General features: G+C 36.7%; 1 protein-coding gene across 1 annotated transcript; it reads left to right on the top strand.

Moving 5' to 3' along the window:
* The first annotated feature begins 352 nt into the window (after positions 1–352).
* LOC140151541 (60 kDa heat shock protein, mitochondrial-like) lies at positions 353–19846 on the top strand. Its single transcript, XM_072173916.1, has 11 exons — positions 353–511; positions 3144–3347; positions 4193–4528; positions 6919–7108; positions 7656–7824; positions 8816–8915; positions 10244–10351; positions 13329–13466; positions 13936–14110; positions 14470–14648; positions 16823–19846. The coding sequence occupies exons 2-11, from the start codon at positions 3156–3158 to the stop codon at positions 16985–16987; spliced, it is 1752 nt and encodes a 583-aa protein (XP_072030017.1). The 5' UTR covers positions 353–511; positions 3144–3155; the 3' UTR covers positions 16988–19846.
* Positions 19847–21180: the final 1334 nt, after the last annotated feature.

Below are 21180 nucleotides of genomic sequence, written 5' to 3'. Positions count from 1 at the left end.
AATTTGGAATCAATGTAGGTTTCAAAAATTCAGGGACTCCACTGGTGGACAACCTCACATATTTTCACAGTAGTTGTAATTTTTGCATTAATTACATCAGCTCCTTTCAGCTTCGTTCTCGAATCTTCCAATATTCGAAGTAGTGGGGCCCCTAACCGAGCATTATTACAACAAAAAATAACTTTAAAATTATGAAAATCATGAAAAGGTGTGTTTTCTCTGTGAAGTTACTTCTTCTGCCTTAGTTTTTTTATAAAAAATTAAACTATGGTCAAAATTATTGTTACATTTTGTTCTTGAATTCATTTTTTAACGGATTTAATCTGAAAAATAGTATGAACTCACATTGAAGGGCCATCCCTGGATTTTAAATAACCCATGACCTAGGGACGCACGTGGGTCTCGATCCAGAAGCCACTTTTCCAGCAAATTCGTCACCGTCGGCCGACCCGATCGCCATCACGTAATAGGCTTCAAAGCCTACAAATTAACCTCAGAAACAAAGTAAAAGGTACGTATTTTATCGCACACTTGACTATATAATTGTTACCATTATTTAAAAGAAAAATCTTTGGATAGTTTCTGTTTTTAAGGCCAATTTTTACATAAGCTTACCAAAAGTCATCCTGATTCACATGGCAGAATAACAGACCCATCCATGTGGAAATGTGTAGCAACCTTATGCGAAGTTATGCAATAGAGTTTATGAATCAATATTTATTTTGAACTACATAGCTTTCAGAAAAGGAAAAATATGGGGTTCACCATGACAAGAAAGATGTGCTAATTTTGTTGTTGTTCCACCTTGAAGTTGTACATGTGGTCGCATGTCATGAATTGGTCATCTTTTGTGTAACATGATGTAAAATGAGAAAAATATCACCAATTTTGATTCAATTCAACACAACTTTTAATGAATACATTTTAGACCATTATAAGTATATATTTCTGGAAAGCTTATATTACAAGGATGCCAAATCAACAAAGCATAACATCATAATACAGGGTGGGTGAGAAATATACAGGGTGGAACAACAACAAAATTAGCATCTTTCTTGTCATGGTGAAACCCATATTTTTCCTTTTCTGAAAGCTATGTAGATCAAAATAAATATGGATTCAGAAAGACATTGCATGGGTCCTTCAAACAAATTAGGAAGAAAGAGTTTAGTATCGCTTGCGTTAAACATACAGGGTGGTCAAAAATTGTAAAATAATTTCATGATTTTTATGACATTTTTCAATCAAAACTTTTTTCCTCCATTTCTGGCACTAAAACTAATAGCATAATTGAATTCCTCATCAAATTTCCTTAAAAATATGTGTTCTTTTTAATAAGCAGGGTGACTCGGGCAAGAGATAGTCCATTTAGAAATGTCGGAGCATAGTATGCACACTTTGTACAGTAACATATAGGGAAAACTGTCTTAATTAGCATTTAATTAGGCAATTAATTGGTTACATCTTTTGTTACAGTTGATGTACTATGAGGTAGATCTACAGTCCAGGATGATATATGTGCAATTTGAGGTCCATGCTATTTGTACTTTTCAAGATACAAAGGTTTGAAGTTTGCCATATTTTCACAATTTTGTGTATAACCCTATGGGGCTCTCCCGAACCGGCTCTCCCGAACCGGCTGCTCCATTGACACATCTTACATATTGAGGTATAAATCTCAAAGTATATGTCCAATTGACTTGGGGTTTTTTGTATTTGAAAAAGAACATAATTATCTACAAAATGACACCAAATTTTCTACAAGAGGTATTATACTTTTAGCATAAACCTAACTTGAAGTGTGAAGAAAGCGTTTTCATGTTACGGCTGCTCCATTTTTGGGTGACCTATTTGTGACATGCGACCATGTATATTTCTCACCCACCCTGTATTATGTCTGATGTTAATATGCTTTGTTGATTTGACATCCTTGTAAGGGGCCGTCCATAATTTTCGCCATTTTAAGTTATGCACAAAGCATGCGTAAGAGGGGGGAGGGGTAAAAATTTTGGAAATTGTGTGCATAAGAAAAAAGATTGGATGTTTAATATGTGACCCCTCAGCACAACTGAGGAGCCCTGAAGTCGCCAATCATCATTTTTGAGATATTCAGCCAAAATATTCTGCTTGAAATTAGCTTTAAAATGATGTATATCAATCATGTCTATAGTACTTGACATTTAAGTAGTGAAAAATCAATAAAACAGTCAATAAATCCTTTGTTTCCTATTGTTTATTGTTGAGTTCGATGGAGCATATCTCAGTAGTGGCACTGGCGACATCCGGGCTCAGTTGTGGAGGATGGTCACATATGTAAAATGTTTGATGTGAACTATGCTGATGCATCTCATCAGCTAAACTACACCAATTGGCGGTGCGTCTGAATGAAAAGGCGGAATAATCCTCAACTGAACTGAACAGAGGAGAGCGTGGCCTAGCGGTTTAAGGCATCTATAGGACTGTGAACCCAGGGTCAAGGGTTCGAATCCCAGGTCCGGCTCTTTGTGTCCTTGAGCAAGACACTTCACTCTACTTGCTTAGTGCTTCGGAGGGCACTTTAAGCTGTCGGTCCCGTGTACATGCATATTTTCTCACATTAATGTAGTCTGCACGTTAAAGAACGTCACAGGCTATTCGAAAAGAGCAGGGGATCATCCCGGTCATGTTGACTGTACTTCAAAATACACTTCAAAAATAAGCAAAAATATCAAAATCTGTTTAACAGCTTCATTCATCAAGTCATAACAAACGGCCTACATGCTTAATTTCTAATAAAATATTGAAATTGTGAAAAATATAGGTATTTATTGATTTTCATGTTTTTTCTTGCAAATATGCTAATAATATGCAAATTATGAAATTGCAAAATAAAGTTTCTACATAGCATACCTCTTTCAAGTGTGATGTTCAAAATGACAGACATCAAAAAGAGATTCGATGAAATGTAAAGGTGTAGTAACAATTTTGGCATGGACTGTCTGGTTAGGCAAAGTACGGTAAGTTGAGCTGTAGTCACAACTACCGGTATCGTAATCGATGTTGACATGGAAAAACATGATAATCATAAAAGGCTATCTAAAGCGTAAGTGCTATGATTTATGCATCTTTTTAATGTCTTGTGTGTGGTATTTTTAATTTTCCAGAAGTAATTCATTATGTATCGCATATCTAGTGTAATCCGACCACTTGTGTCACGGGCAATGGCCCCAAACGCATCACGTGCAATCTCCCCCATTGTCACCAGAGGCTATGCCAAGGACATCAAATTTGGTGCAGAGGCAAGGGCACTAATGTTACAGGGTGTAGATCTATTGGCTGATTCTGTTGCAGTGACACTGGGACCAAAGGTAAGTCACATGTATGTGTGCTTTTGAGTGATGTTAAGGTGGTACTACATCCCTGATAAATTTTGCGACTAATTTTGCATTTTCTCAAAAATATAAACTACACACTGGTAACATTGTTATTCACTGAAATTTTATTAAGTTTTATGAGGTACATTCTAGAGGTACCTCAACCTTTTCTCTTATCATGAATAACGTAGGGGCCCTACCGCTTGTCTTGAGTCACAGAAAATCCAGTATAGTAACTGAAAACTAATATGCATTACCGACCGGTATAACTTTTGTTACCAGTGTGTTACTGTTTTTTGAGAAAAATGCAAAAATGGTCACAAATTTATCAAGGGGTGTAGTACCTCCTTACATTTTAGAATTGATCAAATTCTGTTTTGCCTGACCAGCTTGGACCGTCTCCACCTGTTGAATTTAATGAACAAAAATAATAAGTTAACCCACCCTTAACATACTTTGGCTCATAAAATCAAAAAAAGATTTTTCCCTTTATATATTTCAGTGTCATATAACTTTCCTTCATATACAAGCAGCAAGTTAGGTATGGTACCCGGTAAAATTAATACAAAACTGACTAAAGCACTCTATGGACTGTTTTTTCCACTGGTCTGCATTTGGTGGCAGAAGGAGTAGTCAATGTCAGAGCAAAATTTATCCTCAAATTGGCATTGGGAGTAGGCCTACCGGTACTACTACATATATGAAATCCTGAACTGAACTCACAACCACCATTTGATTAAAAAAATCACATAATTTTGAGCTAGATATTCCAAGTCTTAGTTTGTTTGCTGGACGAAAATTGCAACTGAAAATTGTAATTTCACAATTTTTTCCCACAGGGACGTAATGTAATCATTGAACAAAGCTGGGGAAGTCCCAAGATCACAAAAGATGGTGTCACAGTTGCCAAAGCTGTAGAACTCAAAGACAAATGGCAGAACATTGGTGCCAAACTGGTACAAGATGTTGCCAACAACACAAATGAGGAGGCTGGAGATGGTACTACCACAGCAACAGTGTTGGCAAGAGCCATCGCAAAAGAAGGCTTTGAGATGATCAGTAAAGGTGCTAACCCAGTGGAAATCAGACGAGGAGTGATGCTTGCAGTGGAGTCCATTGTGGATGCATTGAAAGCCATGTCAAAACCAGTCACAACACCAGAAGAAATTGCACAAGTAAGAGTTATAAAAAGAAACATTAATTCTTGATAATTTACTCGTGACAATTGCTTACAAAGAAACTTTCAGACTGATGTGTAAACGCTTAATTTACATTATAAGTCCTGATGAAGTCAAGAGCCACGTATGATGAAAGCTTGACCAACTCGCACATTGACTGGCTGCACCGGTAATGTGATATTGGATAGCGCACTCGTATATTTGTGGGTCAGTCCATGTCAAATCAACCAATTTTCTGAAGTTCCCAGGTGACCCTCTCGGATTTTGATGAAATTCCATCAGAATACTCTTTTGTGGCCACAATGAACCCATACAAAAATTTGGCTTCATAGGCCATGTCGTTTTCGAGAAATGGCCCTTTGAAGTTTGGCCCGGACCCCCCCTTTTTGGCACTCGCGAGTGTCATTGGTGATTTTTACCAACTTTAGTGGCTCATAACTTCTTGTTCTAAACAGATATAAAGCTGCAATCTTGGATTCTAGCTAACCTTGTGTCATATTTTCAGAATCTGGCTCTAAATTTCAGATATCTGCTTTCCTTTTTAAGTTATGAGCACCCAAAGTTGGTCATTTATTCAACCGCAAGTGTGATTTTGTCATTTTGGGGGTCCCCTGGTGCCAAAAATATGTGGTCATATGACTCAAATGTCATAGATACATTGTCTATAGGTACATATCTGAGCCCACAAGCAAGTTTGAGCAAATCAAACCATTAATGGAGGAACGGGCAGTATCTGAAGTTGGGTTCCGGTGAAAATTTGCTGGAGACCCCCCTCTTTCTGACCAATGGTTGACCATGTTGACAGTTGAAACATGAATTGAAATTTACAGCCCTGAAACATACTTATGAGATCTACCTAGAAACAAAAATTCAGCTTTGGTACTCAACTCCATCAAAATTAGATGGCAGCTTGAAAATAGGGTGGAAAACCTGCTATTTCTTGTCTAAGGGTGTTGAATTCAGCAACCATGACAACAAAATCAGCAAAATTTGACAAAGTTTTTTCACAAGTTACCTCAAGTGTCATATGAAATTTGTTCTGGGTGTGTTTTAGAGGCTAAATAAACACATCTAGAGTGGTCTGTAATGTACGACCCAAAAATATGCACATATACTTAGTAAAATTTGGCATATTTTGTTACCATGGTTGCCGAATTCAACACCCTTAGACAAGAAATAATAGGATTTTTCTCCCTATTTTCAAGAGCCATCTAACTATGATGGAGTTGAGTACCAAAGCTGAATTTTTGTTTCTAGGTAGGTCTCATAAGTATGTTTCAGGGCTGTAAAATTCAATTCATGTTTCAACTGTCAACATGGTCAACCATTGGTCAGAAAGAGGGGGGTCTCCGGCAAATTTTCACCCGAACCCAGATTAGGATGCTGTTCATTCCTCCATGAATGGTTTGATTTGCTCAAACTTGCTTTTGGGCTCAGATATGTACCCATAGACAATGTATCTATGACATTTGAGTCATATGATCACATATTTTTGGCACCAGGGTACCCCTAAAATGACAAAATCACACTTGCGGTTGAATAAATGACCAACTTTGAGTGCTCATAACTTTAAACGGAAAGCAGATATCTGAAATTTAGAGCCAGATTCTGAACATATGACATAAGGTTAGCTAGAATGCAACATTGCAGCTTTATATCTGTTCAGAACAAGAAGTTATAAGCTACCCAAGTTGGTAAAATCACCAATGACACTTGCTATGAGTGCCAAAAAGGGGGGGTCTGGGCCCAACTTCAAACGGCCATTTCTCAAAAAAGACATGGTCTATGAGGCCAATTTTGTGTATGGGTTCATTGTGGCCACAAAAGATTATTCTGATGGAATTTCATCAAAATCTGAGAAGGTCACCTGGGGACCCCTGGTTGATTTGACATGGACTGACCCTTAAATGAGTTGCTCTTATTTACAGTTTAAAGGCCCATTCAGTTATTTGCTCATCCGGACGATCGTAAAATCATCAAAATTCAGATTTTGGTAACTTTGTCATTGTCATAGATGTGCAAACATACCCTGCTAGTGGTTAAGCTGAAAGCTTTGTATATAAAGACAAAATAAGGCATTTTACATTGACAGTATAGCTACATGTATTTGAATGGGGCTTCAACTTTGGCAATACTGCTGTTTTCTTCATTTTTGCCAAATACTTCATTTCAAAAATATCAAAGGACAATTTGACTGACTTATCCTTCACTTTTAAGCAATTTATAAACAATTTTATTTTTTTACACTTGTGCTGGGATCACTGAATGGGACTGTAAGTTACAGCTTGTTTATTTGTGTTTTACTCAAGACACATGTATGTGTTTGATTTTCTCACAACTGATTTTTCTTACAGTATTTGCAAATTGTTTCTGTTTTTTACATTCAGGTTGCCACCATTTCAGCTAATGGTGATCAAACCATTGGAGATCTCATCTCACAGGCAATGAAGAAAGTTGGACGCTCTGGAGTGATCACAGTAAAAGATGGCAAAACCCTAAATGATGAACTTGAAATTATTGAAGGAATGAAGTTTGATCGTGGATACATCTCACCATATTTCATTAATACCGCAAAAGGTTAGTACAAGAAAATGGGTGTCTTCTCAAATGTTAAGTAGGGTCACACTGATTGTGTTGACATTCCACAAGTGTGTTCGCAAGGAATTGAGGATTGACCGTCTAAATGAAAAACTTGCCCATCCATATTTGACCCTACAAATATTTGTAAGACTTTTGCAGACTACCGGGGCTCATAGAGTTCAAATATGTGCTTCTAAGGCTTTTCTTTCATTTCATGACCCTGGTCTATTTCCATGGTTCAGTGTACTCCCTACAGCTGTAATTCTAATTTAGTATCTGTCACAGGCATTAATTTTGCCCATCCCAAGAGTAAATGTCCCATCCCATTTGATGGGTGGATGGGTGCCTAGCTAAGACCCTGCATTCCACTCTAGTGCAAATTGTAATTGAAACTTACAGAATATCAGATCAACTAAATTTGAACACTGAGATCTTGAAAGAACAGCAGTAACTAATTAATTGCATAGGCATCTCTGAACTAATACTATTTTAGTAAAATGCAGTTTCCTTCAAAAAGCATCTTAATAAATTTGTGTGTATGCAGGTCAAAAGGTCCAATATGAAGATGCATTGTTGTTGCTAAGTGAGAAGAAGATTTCCAGTATTCAGTCCATTGTACCTGCTTTGGAGCTGGCTAATGCCCAACGTAGACCACTTATTATCATCGCTGAAGACATTGATGGTGAAGCTCTCACTACCCTGGTTGTAAATAGGTAAGAATTGTAAATAGTTAAGAATTGTAAACTTGAAATAGTCTTGAATTAGAATTATCTTAAACTTCTCATACTGATTTCTTCCCTCTGCTGATTTGCTATTCAGTGCAACATGGGTCGATAGTGACAAGAAATACCTCAGTTGCAAGATCTGGATGAGCTTTGTTAATTGAGGTTTTCTTTTTTCACTATTAACCCATGTTGCACTGAATAGCAAATCAGTACGGTACAGGGAAGAAATGCATTGTAAATGTAAGGTATGCGTGAGTGAACTCAAAAATTGCGCAAATACAAAAGAAACTTAGCGCGTAAGATGAGCAGTGTCACCAAGTATGAACACTGTACCAGCGTCAGCTGAATTCAAGTAGGCTTAGAGAGCACAGGCATGGAATATTCTAATCTATGTATTCTTTAATCTATGAGCATTTCAGTCCAGAGACATCATCACCTGCCATTGTTTGTTTCCAAGATTTATGGGCTGGAAGGTGAACAGGGAGACCTTTTGTCCACCTCACCTTGAAGTTACTTTGTAGAGACTTCAAAGTTATTGTCATTGTTTGCTCTGAACATCCCCTTGTTTGCAATTTTTTGACACAACTTCTATTTATAGTATAGATTGTAACTATGGAATCATGCGCATTGCAAAATTATAAATGAACTTCAGATAACATGTTAAAAGGCTCTGTAATCAGGTCAGGTTGAATGAGCACTTATCAAGAAATGTTTGAAAAAAAAAGAAGTAAAAAAGATTTGTTTATGTTATCCAGTCAATGACAGTTTAGAACTGGTGTATAGCTATTGGTGGAATCTTTTCAGAATCATGAAAGACAGTAAAAGGGAAGGAAAAACAACCATCAGTGTATTAAATTGTGGAATAGGCTTTTACAACGGGAGTTCATAACACTTTCCAAACTTGTCCGACGGCGAACCCGCTAAATTTTTGGTCATCAGTGTATTTATTGCGTATTTATTTGAATTCATTTCATTTCAGGTTAAAGGTTGGTCTTCAGATTGCTGCAGTCAAAGCCCCCGGATTTGGTGACAACAGAAAGAACCAGCTCCATGATATGGCTATTGCTACAGGTGGTATTGTAAGTGTCATGGAAAACTAATACTATTAAAGTGTTTAACCCAATTGAGCCACTGACCTCAGCACTTGGAGGCATCTGTCATGAATTGACAGATTTATGTGTTGGATTTATTACAAGTACTGTGGTCTGTGATAAATCTTTATATCCAGTGGCGTAGCTAGAGGTTGTGGCGACGTCCCAAATTTGTGAATGTACTGACCAAAATATTTTTTTGCCTGGAAATTGTTGTTGACCCTTAATAATTGTTGACCATTATTTTTTTTTACAAAGCGCTCGAGAATCTAAAAAGGGGGGCTCAAACATGTTTTCAACGCATGTTTAACATTAACAGCAATACGGTGACACCCTAAGACAATGCCTAGGCCACCTTGCCCTTCTCTGCAACTACAAAAAAAAACATAACACCGGCTATTTTATTTATTTGTTGAATTCTCTCACTGTTTATATCACTGACACTGGTGTCAAGTCAATGAAATCCTATAATTTAGGTTGAATAGATTTATCAAAATAATTGAAATATACCAATCACAATGATTTCCAATCCCAACAAAAATACATGCTGTGTGCATCACACACACAGCAGGCACTGTTGCTTTGAACCATAGCCACTGGTCAAATGTACGTCAGAGGGCCAGATAGTTTTCTTAGATCAAAGATATAATCCCTTATCTGAAAATTTAATGTAAACTTTGTTGTACATGTATACTGTATTTCGTCAAATAGTCGCCCCCCTCAAATAAACGCCACCCACCACTTTTTTCAACCATGATGTTTCAAAAATTCTGATTTTTCCATGCATATCTTGTGTAGTAAGTTTACCAAGTTGCTCACATGGTCGGTAATAGCAGCAATAAATGGCGAAAATCTGCATCAGAAACCCGGAAGTGAACCATTAAAGTCAGTGTCAAGTTCATAGTTTGTCATTTTAGCGTGACTTTTAAGCTTACCTAATGATTTTAACAGGAATTGTCGTGCTAAAAATGACCTCTAATAAATGCCCCCCTTGGGAAAATGTAACGCCCCCAGGGGCATTTATTTGACAAAATACGGTATGAAGAAATAAGGTGTTAAAACTTCAACTTGCCTGTACTCTAGTAAGTCAACCATACATTCAACTGCTATAATATGCATATTTGATTCCTGGTCATATAAGACCGTTTAGTGTCTGACTTTTGCATTTTGAAAAATGAATGTGTGCAAAAGCTCTCTGTCCAAGCTATTGTTTTAATAGACCTTTCTGTTTCTTTCTTTGTGCACAAGTGCGAGATTTTCTTGATTGCCTATTCATTGGTAGTTGAATTAACTTACTTGGTATTTGATATCAACAGGTGTTTGGTGATGAAGGTCTTGATGTTAAGATTGAGGATGTCCAACTACAAGACTTGGGTCAGGTTGGAGAGATTGTCATCACCAAAGATGACACACTTATCCTTAAGGTAACACATTGATATAAGTTTGGTGATTAAAGTATTGAAGTTAATCAAATATTTATGATGTTCAAGCTCAAAACTTGGGTCAGGTAGGCAAGATTGACATCACCAAAGATTATCCGCCAGGTATTTTAAGGGAGTATAATACCCTGATTTTCATCAGTACCCCTCTTCTTTTTTTGTATATAAGTATATAAATGGTCATGTGTCATATGGTGGGGCACATTTGCGTTACAAGCACTGATTTTGATCATTTGTCTTCCTTTTCACTAAAATTGATACATATCTAAAACTAATACATCTCACACCAGCAAAACTATACATTTTTGGAAAGCTTATGTTCCAAGGAATCCAACTATGCAAAATTGAAGTTGGTATACAGGGTGCGTAAGAAAATATATAGGGTGATATCATGAAAAAATTTAATTTTACTAGTAAATTGATTATTCATTGCATTTGCTACTGATATGGAATACCTCAAATGAAATCTAATTTTCTGACAGGCCACACTATGAGCTTTAATAAAATGTATACTTTTGCTATGTTATGATTGGCCAAAGTGGTGATACAGGGTGCGAAAATACACGTAACTTTATGCACCAAATGTTGATTACATTTTTGAAAAAAATTTCTTTAGAGTGAATCCTACATTTATTTATTTACCTGGGGTAAAAAGCTTTCCAAAAATGTATACTTTTCCTATCTTAGGGTGTATAATTCTCAAGATACAACAATTGAAAGCCAAAACGCATGTTGTGACTGAAAATTTTGGCATTTGTGTGTAAGTGAATAGGAAAAAATTGTGGTTCTTGTGACTTGCAGTTCTCTGTGAATACTTGTAAACACAATCAGATAAAATTTATAGCTGAATATGAATAATGAATAAACACGCTTTCATTTGAGGTATGATTTGCATGTATAGTACACAATTTGACAATGATATAATTAAAATTCAAAAAGATATCATGTCTTCAACAAAGCTTTTACCATAGAGATTGTACATACTCCTCTACCACTTGCCCTCTACCACTTATCCACCAGGTTTACCTTCGTTAACATTTTAATATTTTTCACTAATTAAACCAATTTGAATTCCAAATTGTGAAACATATTTGAAAATTAGAATAATCAAGCTGTATTATGAGCCCAAACTTGATGCAATTGGACATATTTGGTCATGTGTCTTATGGTCCCACCATAAGACACATGACCAAATATGTTTATCACCTCATGTCCTGAACTTATAAAATATCTCTCCATACAAAGTGCTTTTAAGGTTATTAATTATTTTAAACTGTTGTGACTTGGTAGTTCACAGCATCTTACGAATGGTAGTGAGCTTTGGCAAAAACTGCATTGCTCAATTCATAGCGGCGTGTAGAAGAATTAAAATATCACAGATATACTTTTATAGGTGCTGCGGTTCTTGAGTTACGTTGTAAAGAGGGCTGAAACAACAACACTTTTGTAAAACGTACATAACTCATTAACAACAATAAATTAAGCAAGTTTGCAAAGTATACGATTTGTAGAATGAACTTTTGCAAAACATCAAGGTGTTAATTTTCAATAATATATTGATCTAGATAATGAAAATCGATTTATAGGTTGCTTCGACCAACAATACCTTAAACCATTTTAGAAAATCATTTTAGCCCAATATATTTTTTGTTTACTGTATCCTAGTAAGTCAGATGTGTGTTCCATAACACACCATAATTTATTCTATTCAACATGTTCAAGTAGAGTACATGAATAGAATACATTAAATCCTTTGTTATACTATCTATAGAAATGTACTCACTGATTAAAACACTGAATAAATTAAATAAGCTCTTCCACATAGACAATTTAATACTACACCATGTATGTGTTGTTAGGAAAAGAGATTTAAAAGGGCTATAAGGTCATCAAAGGTCAGGTTATAGGTCACTTGGTTCAGGTCAAATTCAGGCATCCATTTTGAATACATGTGATAGTCTGTGATATCATACATGTCATAATGAGGCATCAATTTTGATATTTTGTCTGTTACTGGATATATAATGGAAATGTGTGAGGTTGATATACTAAAATACCTTGGGATGTAAATGGTGAGTACAATTTAGATTGCCTAGTTGAGATGGATTGGGCAAATAAATATAAAAGAGTTACCAAAATCACAAAAATGAAGCTTACGGAAAACTACCTAATATGGTGGTATAGGTGACAAAAAATACAATCTTTTTCAACATTGCTGTAGTGTGGTTGTGGTAACCTGTTACATATGGCTTAATTAAGTTTCAGTGAAATAATGTCGCAAGTTAAAAATACAAAATATAGCTCAACATTGAAAATAGAAGTATTTTAACCAGTTCGTTTTTTGATAGTTGTGGAGCACCAAGTTCATGAAGTCATACATTGTAAAAGAAATCAGGAACCACTTATTCCCATTTTACATATCAACATTATTTCCCTAATGTGTTAGCAACAAAATCCGTTGATAGTAAGCTTTCCAAAATGAAGTGAATTTAAAACATCAGTGATGTATCACCTTTTGGCTTATACCATTAGAAGCATACATGTACGCTTCATTGATACTGATGCCACCAATTGAACGAGAAGATTTTCCCCTTCATTTTGCATACCACTTTGTCCATTTTTTTCTCATTTCTTCACAAAATGCAAAAAAAATGCAATGGGTGTAGTACCCCCTTAGGTGAAAGAGACGGATTATTCCTAAAACAGATTTTGGTATCAGTAGAATTTCCTCATCATTCTTGTGAAATATTAGTGCTTCAAGATAGAGCAGAGCTGCAAGATACTTTGTTTTATATTGTAAGCCAGAATGTGTCTAAATAGGTGGATCCATTTTATTCACACCGTCTCTATCACTTGCGTAAAAAAAAAGCGTACATGCGTATAAAATTTGATCATTCTTGTTTAACTTGAAACAATTTCCAAAACCAGATGAATAAGAAGATGGATTTTCTTTGCTTTTCAGGGTAAAGGTGACCAGGCAGCTGTTGATAGGAGAGTAAGCGAGATTCAGGATGCTGTGGAAGATACTACGTCAGAATATGAGAAAGAAAAGCTGAATGAGAGACTAGCCAAATTATCTGATGGTGTTGCCATCTTGAAGGTATGGCGAGTAATAATTAAAAACTGAATATTGCTTCTGCTTCAAACTGTACTGTGCAAATACCACTGGCTGGAGATTATCACACACAGGTTGGTGTGATGCGACGGTTTACATCTTGAAATGAGCTCTTTTGACAAGTTCATGAATATTCAGTTCATCCAATTTAGTCTTACAAATTGTTACCTCCGGAGCATCACAGACCTCTGTCAGTAGGAGATTCCATTCTCTCATAGTGCAAGGGTTGCAGTGGCGTAGCGAAGGGGGCAGGGTGCACATGCCTTGGGGCCACATTTGGAGGAGCGCCTTGAAATGATGATGGATTAAAAAAGGGGTTCTACATAAAATAGAACTCAACTTTGAAAACAAAAATGGGTGTTATTATGTTTGTTGTTGCTCTCTAGTTGGGCAAAAGGTGGTAGGTGAACATTTTTAGACTCCTACTAATCACAATTTAACATTAAATTGACAGGTTGGAGGCTCTAGTGATGTTGAGGTGAATGAGAAGAAAGACCGTGTCAACGATGCATTGTGTGCAACAAGAGCAGCTGTTGAAGAAGGAATTGTGGTAGGTGGCGGTGTAGCACTCCTCAGATGTTTACCAGTGTTGGATAATGTTAAGACTGCAAATAATGATCAAAAAATAGGTAAGAGATTAGCTATATGCAGTGATATCACAACTACATAGTGCTGATATGAGTAACACAGAGACTATTAAAACAGGCTCAGAAATTTAGCAAGAATCCATTGAATTGTTTGATGAACACTTAATAAAAGTACAAATTGTCATGTGGAAGGGTTGAAAGTTTAGAAAATGTCATTTTTATTTTGAATGAGTTTGAACTGATGAGGGAAACTGCATTCGGCATTGGGATTTAAAATTTTCACAAACTCTTTAGATAGATATTCTCTTTGCCTTTGCAGTCGGCAGTTCTGCGAGTCCCACCTATTGCGTTCTGATAAGACTTCTCATTTACAAGTGTTTGTGTTCACTGTTCTTTTGCAGGTATTGACATTATCCGTCGTTCTCTAAGAATCCCCTGCCAGACCATTGCCAAGAATGCAGGCATTGAAGGTTCCCTGGTTGTAGAGAAGGTGCTAGCAGCAGGAGAGGAAATTGGTTATGATGCAATGAAGGATGAATATGTAGACATGGTTAAGGCTGGCATCATTGATCCAACAAAGGTATGTATAAACCATGGATTAGCAGGTTGATTCCTTCAGGGTTTCTGTAGTTTGGATCAGCGGGGCATGTGCAGCTGGGATTCTCAAAACTGACCCTGAAAATACCAATGAGGTACAATCAAAGAGGAATGACTCCACCCAGGGCTGTGGCTCAAATAATCACAGGTCAAAATGAACATTGTAGTCGGCAAATCCCGGTACGCCTCTGTCTCACGCCAAGCAATTCCAAAAAGTTGACTGCCCTGCTCCACCATTTTTGTACGTCGCTCGTGGAAGCCACTTAATGTACCTCAAGATAACCAATGAGGTAGAATCAAAGAGTACAGACTCCTCCATATTTGTGTGTTGCTCGAAGAAGCCACTTAAAGACCCATTCAGTGATCCCATTCCCAGCAAAAGTGTAAAAAAATTAAAATTGTTTATAAATTGCTTAAAAGTAAAGGATAAGTCATTCAAATTGTCATTTGGTATTTTTGAAATGAAAAATTGGGCAAAAAACAAAGAAAACAGCAGTATTAACAAAGTTGAAGCCCCATTTGAATACATGTAGCTAATTTAGATACTGTCAGTATCTAAATTGCAGATTTCATGTAAATTCCTTTTTTTTGTGTCTAAAATACACGGCTTTCGGCTGAACAAAGGTACCAAAATCTGAATTTTGATGATTTTTAGGATCGTCCGGATGAGCAAATCACTGAATGGGCCTTTAATGTACCTCCAGATTTTAGCTATGCACCTGTCAAACTGCGATTCAAAGCGTGTGGCTGCTTGAATTCTGCATTCGCAAACCTTTGAAATGCTCAAACCTAAAGATACAAATTATTGTTCAATTTCAGACACTTGCCGGTGAATGCACGAGGTACATTTGTGGCCTCCATGAACAACAAATCAAGATGGCGGGTTTCCCATAGCATAGTATCTTTCCCAAAAAATACTTAGGTCTTTCTGGGGGGAAAATGTATATCTTCAATTTGAAAGGTCCAAATTTTCACATGATGGACGTCTTTTCCTCCAAGGTATATGTGACATGATCTGGTTCATGGGGGCCAAAGGCAAAAATATAGAGTAAAAAACAATAAAATACATAAGAAAATAAGCATCAAAAAACTTCATAACTTTAGAACCAAGTATGTTAGACCTTTGGTGTTTTCAGTCAATGATAGCCTATTGTATGTATAATGTAATAATTACAGTAACTCAGTTTTCAAAAATGCCTCCTTTGGCCCCCATGAACCAGATCATGTCACATATATTCACTTTAAGTACATATCATTAGATTTATGAAGTTTACTTCGAGGACTGTTAAATATCAAAAAATATTTTTAAAAATATAAATTTTTAATAGTGATTTGTATTATATCGCGAATTTCAAAAAATCAAAATTATTTGATATCAGAAGGACATTCCTTGTTCAGAATGCAATTCGATATGTCTGATATGCTCTTATGTCCCACTAAAAATAATGTGCAAACGTTGCTATCCGATCCCTTAATGTATTTCAAATTTTGATTTTTCGTTAATTAAGATATTCAAGTTGTTAATTCAAACGACAGGTTGGACATTGGATTGAGGTCTCGGGTCACGATTGTATTGGGTCACCTGGACATTCTGTGGACTCAGGCTATGTCTAGGTCAGAGCCTTGTGGACAAGGACCGTTGGTGGTTTGGGGTGTGGTGTTGAGGAAGCAGTCTGAATTGGGGGTGGGTGGATCATCTCTCGGCGGGGAGGAGATGGGTTCAAACTACCAGGGCTCTCACGGATAAATGATGGGAGAACCATATGTGACCTGTTCCCACAAAATGAGCGTAAAGTTTCACAACCTTCCAATTGTTGTGTTGCTGTTCTTTGTTTGAAGACACCTGTATAGTCGTTGGTATGTCCTTTGTGAGTGGGGATATAAATATGCTGTACTTAGTTCTGTTCTCATTCACAAAGGACATACTGCTGCCAATACAGGTAAACATAGAAAATCAACACAACAGTTGGAACGTCTTGAAACTCTCCGAACTTGTGATTTTACGCTAATTTTGTGGGAGCGTGGCATTATGTAATTCTTCCGAGGTAGGAATTAATTTCTTGTGTTTGGATCAAAAGTAAAAATGTTTGTGTGAACCATACTAGATTTTTTGTTGACAACTGTTTCGCATTTTATTTTCACCCCTATCTCCTACAGGTTGTAAGGACAGCACTCATTGATGCATCTGGTGTAGCTTCATTACTTTCCACTGCTGAGTCGGTCATCACAGAAATTCCCAAGGAAGAACCCGCCATGCCCGCAGGCATGGGCGGCGGTATGGGTGGAATGGGTGGTATGGGAGGCATGGGCGGTATGATGTGATGATACTCAACATCATAGACATGTGTCGTGACTTTTTATATGTATTAATGGAACCATACAGGGACAATTTGGACGAGAAGTTAAATCAGCAGAGTGACCATGTACCTGGTGATACAGTTGAGGTTTTCACTGTGAAGACATAAGCTGACTCTTCATGCATTCTTCTTCCCTGAATTTCACATTAGTCATTGGACTCAATGATAGATCACATGCAGGAAATAAGTCATCATTTTCCATTCCCACATTTCCACAAGTGAATAATTTTATAATTTTAAACATTTTGTATAGATGTTAACCTTTTGACTGCTGCCTGCCCCTTATAGTGTTTGTTATGTAGACTTGTGGAAATGATGGAATGGAGGAGAAAGAAAATACAATCTAGAAACGCAATCATGTGGAGTGACAAAACAAATTTGTCGCAAGTAACAAGATGAATAATTTGTTTTTTGTGATGTTAAAGATTGAAATTGCAAATCTAGTATTCTGGTTTCCATAAAGTAGAAGGGATCAAATAATTGTTGTATTGTTAGGAGGCTTTATGTACGAATAAAAATGTGTAAATCCTGGAAATCTTGAACACGAGTCTGCAGTTCTCATATGTACAACTTATTATTGTTGTGTGTGCAAATTTTAATAAAAAGTATAGGCAGTTTATGCACCCACGCCAAGTAGGTTGAAAGAATCTACAAATCATTCCTGTGGTGTTAACATGTTTTGCTTCCTTTTTCAGTTCCATGCTGAGCTTGGTTTTTTTTCAGGTGCCAACAAGCTGTATGCAGAATGTAAGAATGCCTCTCCCAGAAAACAAAAACGTTTTTGGGGGGTTTTGGTCAAAATGTTTTGACAACATTAAATGTCGGGTGTCGGCTTATATAAAGGTCGTGAAAATGTTGTAAAATGTTTTGTATAAAAATGCACTATTATCCACTATACACCAATCCGAGAAGCATTTACTGTATTTGGCCCTCTATTGATGGAGCCACAGATGTACCAGTGCGAGAGATTTAATTTGTTCAATCAATTCATAATCGTGTATTGAAAATCACTGTTGTGTATTCTGTATAGCACACTAACAAGTGATTGATGGAACCCCCGATCTTGGGACACCGCAGTTTTACGTTTGGGGACACCGCAGTGAGTAATGGCCTAGTCGGACTGAAGTATAGGCACATTTTCAATATGTTGCCTAAATTTTATGTAAAAAATAATTTTGCCAACATAGTTTGCAAATTATTTTTGTCAGCAATTAATATAACATTTTATAGCCTTCATAAAACCCATCGTTCTGGGGCAACCTTTTCTAACCTTTTGCGAATGTTTTCACAAACGTTTTGTGTATTTTCCATTGTGACCTATGACCTTCTTGCATTCCCTAAAAAAATTCAATAATGATTGCTATTAGTGGTAATTTAAGTGAGTGGTATTCTTTGATTTCCAAAAAGAGGTGAAATGTATCATAATTCAAGTTTTCATCAAGCTGAACTCTTTTTTAATCTTGTTTTGCCAGATGAAAAGGCTCAATCTTACTCCTTTAGTTCGACTAAACTGAGATTAAAAGTTAAAATTCCATGTTCAATCAAGGTTTTGAATAAAAGGGTCCAAATCCTGCATTTTTATGTTGCGTGTTTGTAATGCCAGAACAATCAATCCCAAATACTGCTGCAAATTCTATGTAAAAAGTCTATGCAAAGTGTCTCGTATTCACCTCTCAATTACTAAAATAAAGACAAACACTAAATAGATTCATCAGGTTTGTAGATATACAGTAAAATTATTTTCTTTTGCACAAAACCAAAATATTTTACTCACTTGACGGTTTCGCCTATCATGGTCGATAGGCATCATCAGAATGATGTTGGATGATCCTTACTTCCGGTAGGACGTATCCCGACTGTAGAGGGTGTATTTACAGCCAGGAGAGGATCATACACGTGATTGTTCACTCGCTGATTGTTTTCGGGTTTGCCGGGTGTAATTTGATTTGGTTTTTGACACCCTATCCAAGTCAGCTATAACAGACCACGCAGTGCAACAAAATCATATCATCAATTGGGACAATGCCAAAATTCTTAGCAAGGAGTGTGATGCAAATGCCAGATATGTCAAAGAAGTAATATGGATCAGGAGACGAGGACCCAATGTCATGAATAGAGACGAGGGGGCCCACTACCTTAGTCACGTGTATGATCCTCTCCTGGCTGTAAATACACCCTCTACAGTCGGGATACGTCCTACCGGAAGTAAGGATCATCCACCATCATTCTGATGATGCCTATCGACCATGATAGGCGAAACCGTCAAGTGAGTAAAATATTTTGGTTTTGTGCAAAAGAAAATTATTTTACAATAAAGACAAACGTTTGATATTTTACCCCAAGTCAGTGAATTTAGTTACGGGTGTTATTGTAAGACAACATACAAAATAAGGGTTGACCCTTTTTCCTAACAAGATGTATTGAATATGGAATTTTAACTTTTATTCCCACTATACTAGTAGATTAAGCTAAATTTTATTGCAGCTGTTTCATCTGATAAAACCATAATAATTTGTATTCCAAATTGTGAGTTCTGTATTTGGAATCAGTTGTTTATGGTTTTTCAAAAAATATGAATCTTTAAAAAATATAGTGATTAATCAATTATAAATTCATTTGTATTTTGCCATACTTTCTGCTCAAGTACTACACCGGTTGGTATTATTTGTGTAATATATGTAATGTATTAATGATAATACTAATGACAAAATGAAAAACTATTATGAGAGATAGAGATACAATGTATGTTTAGTCTGCTCAGTAAAGTCGATCAGTTTTATTCCAAAATTATGAAAATAAAAGTGATTTTGAGGTAATAAAATTATTTCTGTCTTGTATGAATTTGTGTATAGACCAGCAGACAGTGTGGGCCTGGAACGACCCCCCCCCCCCTTGGGAATTTTCATGTTTTCTGTTAGCTAGCATGTGTTGGTGGATATGAGCGTAGGGGTCAATCAAAGGTCAACACAGTGGTCAAATTTCAAACTTGCTTCAATTTTGTAAAAGAAAAAACCATACCAAACTATTCCTCTCATCTCAAGGATTCAGAAAAAAGTAGTTCGACCTATCTGCGACATATCGTTCTTGAGCAAAAGGGGTCAAGCCGGGGGTAAAAAGAGGAGAAATGGAGAAGGGAAAACGTCAAATTGCACGTTATTGAGTAGGTCGGGCGTGAGCGGAAGTATAATGTAGGCCCCCTATAGGCCTGTGAGGCCAAAAAAAGTTTGTTTCCTGCAGCGCGCATTAGGTTTTTGACGGCTAATTTTGCACATTGGGGTTTTTTTCACTTTTCAAAGGATGAAAAAAAAAAAAACGGAAAAATCACAAAAAAATAATATAAAACACTACTGGAGTAAACATTTACACAACAAACAAGCGTAGTGAAAAACTGCTGGAGAAACTATCACATATTTTTTTTAACCTTTTTTAATCTCAGTGCAGGTTAAAAGGGGATCATTGATATTCTTGAATATTGCTACCCACTGTAAATTCCCATTCCAATTTGCAGCAAAATGGTATTTTTGTCATTTGAAAACAAAAAACGCATTTCGCATTTTGACTTTTTTGACCTTTTATAGGAAACAAACATGTTTTTTTTTTTGGCCTGATAAGTTAAGGCATTGCTTGGCGGTCCTCTGTACAAAAGCATCCCAATGGGCACACCTGACATTGAAATCACGTTGAAATCAGGTTGAAATCCCGTTGTATTTGCAAATGGACTTCAACCTGATGGATTTCAACCCGATTTCAACCTCGGAGGTTAGTTAGTTGAAATCAGGTTGAAATTTCAACCTGATTTCAACTAACCTCTAGGTTGAAATCAGGTTAGGTTGAAACTTCGACGTTCAGTGTATCAACGTTGATTCAACGTCGAAATCCTAACCTGTGCCCACGGGGATGTGAAAACTACTGCGGGCCCGCCAATATGCAGGGCCCGTAACATTTAATATTTTGCAAATTGATTTCGGACCCCTGGAATTGGACCTTCATTTATACGTTGCTCATATATACTGGACTGGTTGGCTTGTTGGTAAAAGTAACCATTCTGACAATTGGAAAGACAATGGACAGCTGGGAAAGACCGCTGGCGCCGGGGAAATAGCCGGGTTGATCTAAAGACAGGTTAGCAACCTATAGATCTCCGAGTCATTGCAAATA

The sequence above is a fragment of the Amphiura filiformis genome, chromosome 4, assembly GCF_039555335.1.
Source record: "Amphiura filiformis chromosome 4, Afil_fr2py, whole genome shotgun sequence".
In the NCBI taxonomy this organism is placed as follows: Eukaryota; Metazoa; Echinodermata; class Ophiuroidea; order Amphilepidida; family Amphiuridae; genus Amphiura; species Amphiura filiformis.
The sequence above is the reverse complement of the archived record's forward strand: the minus strand, read 5'-3'. Positions and strand labels throughout refer to the sequence as shown.

Coding starts and splice junctions, on each gene's coding strand:
- LOC140151541 (XM_072173916.1), top strand. CDS start 3,156: ATGTATCGCATATCTAGTGTAATCCGACCACTTGTGTCACGGGCAATG. Junction 3,348..4,192: donor CAGTGACACTGGGACCAAAG/GTAAGTCACATG, acceptor TTTTTCCCACAG/GGACGTAATGTAATCATTGA. Junction 14,649..16,822: donor GCATCATTGATCCAACAAAG/GTATGTATAAAC, acceptor TATCTCCTACAG/GTTGTAAGGACAGCACTCAT.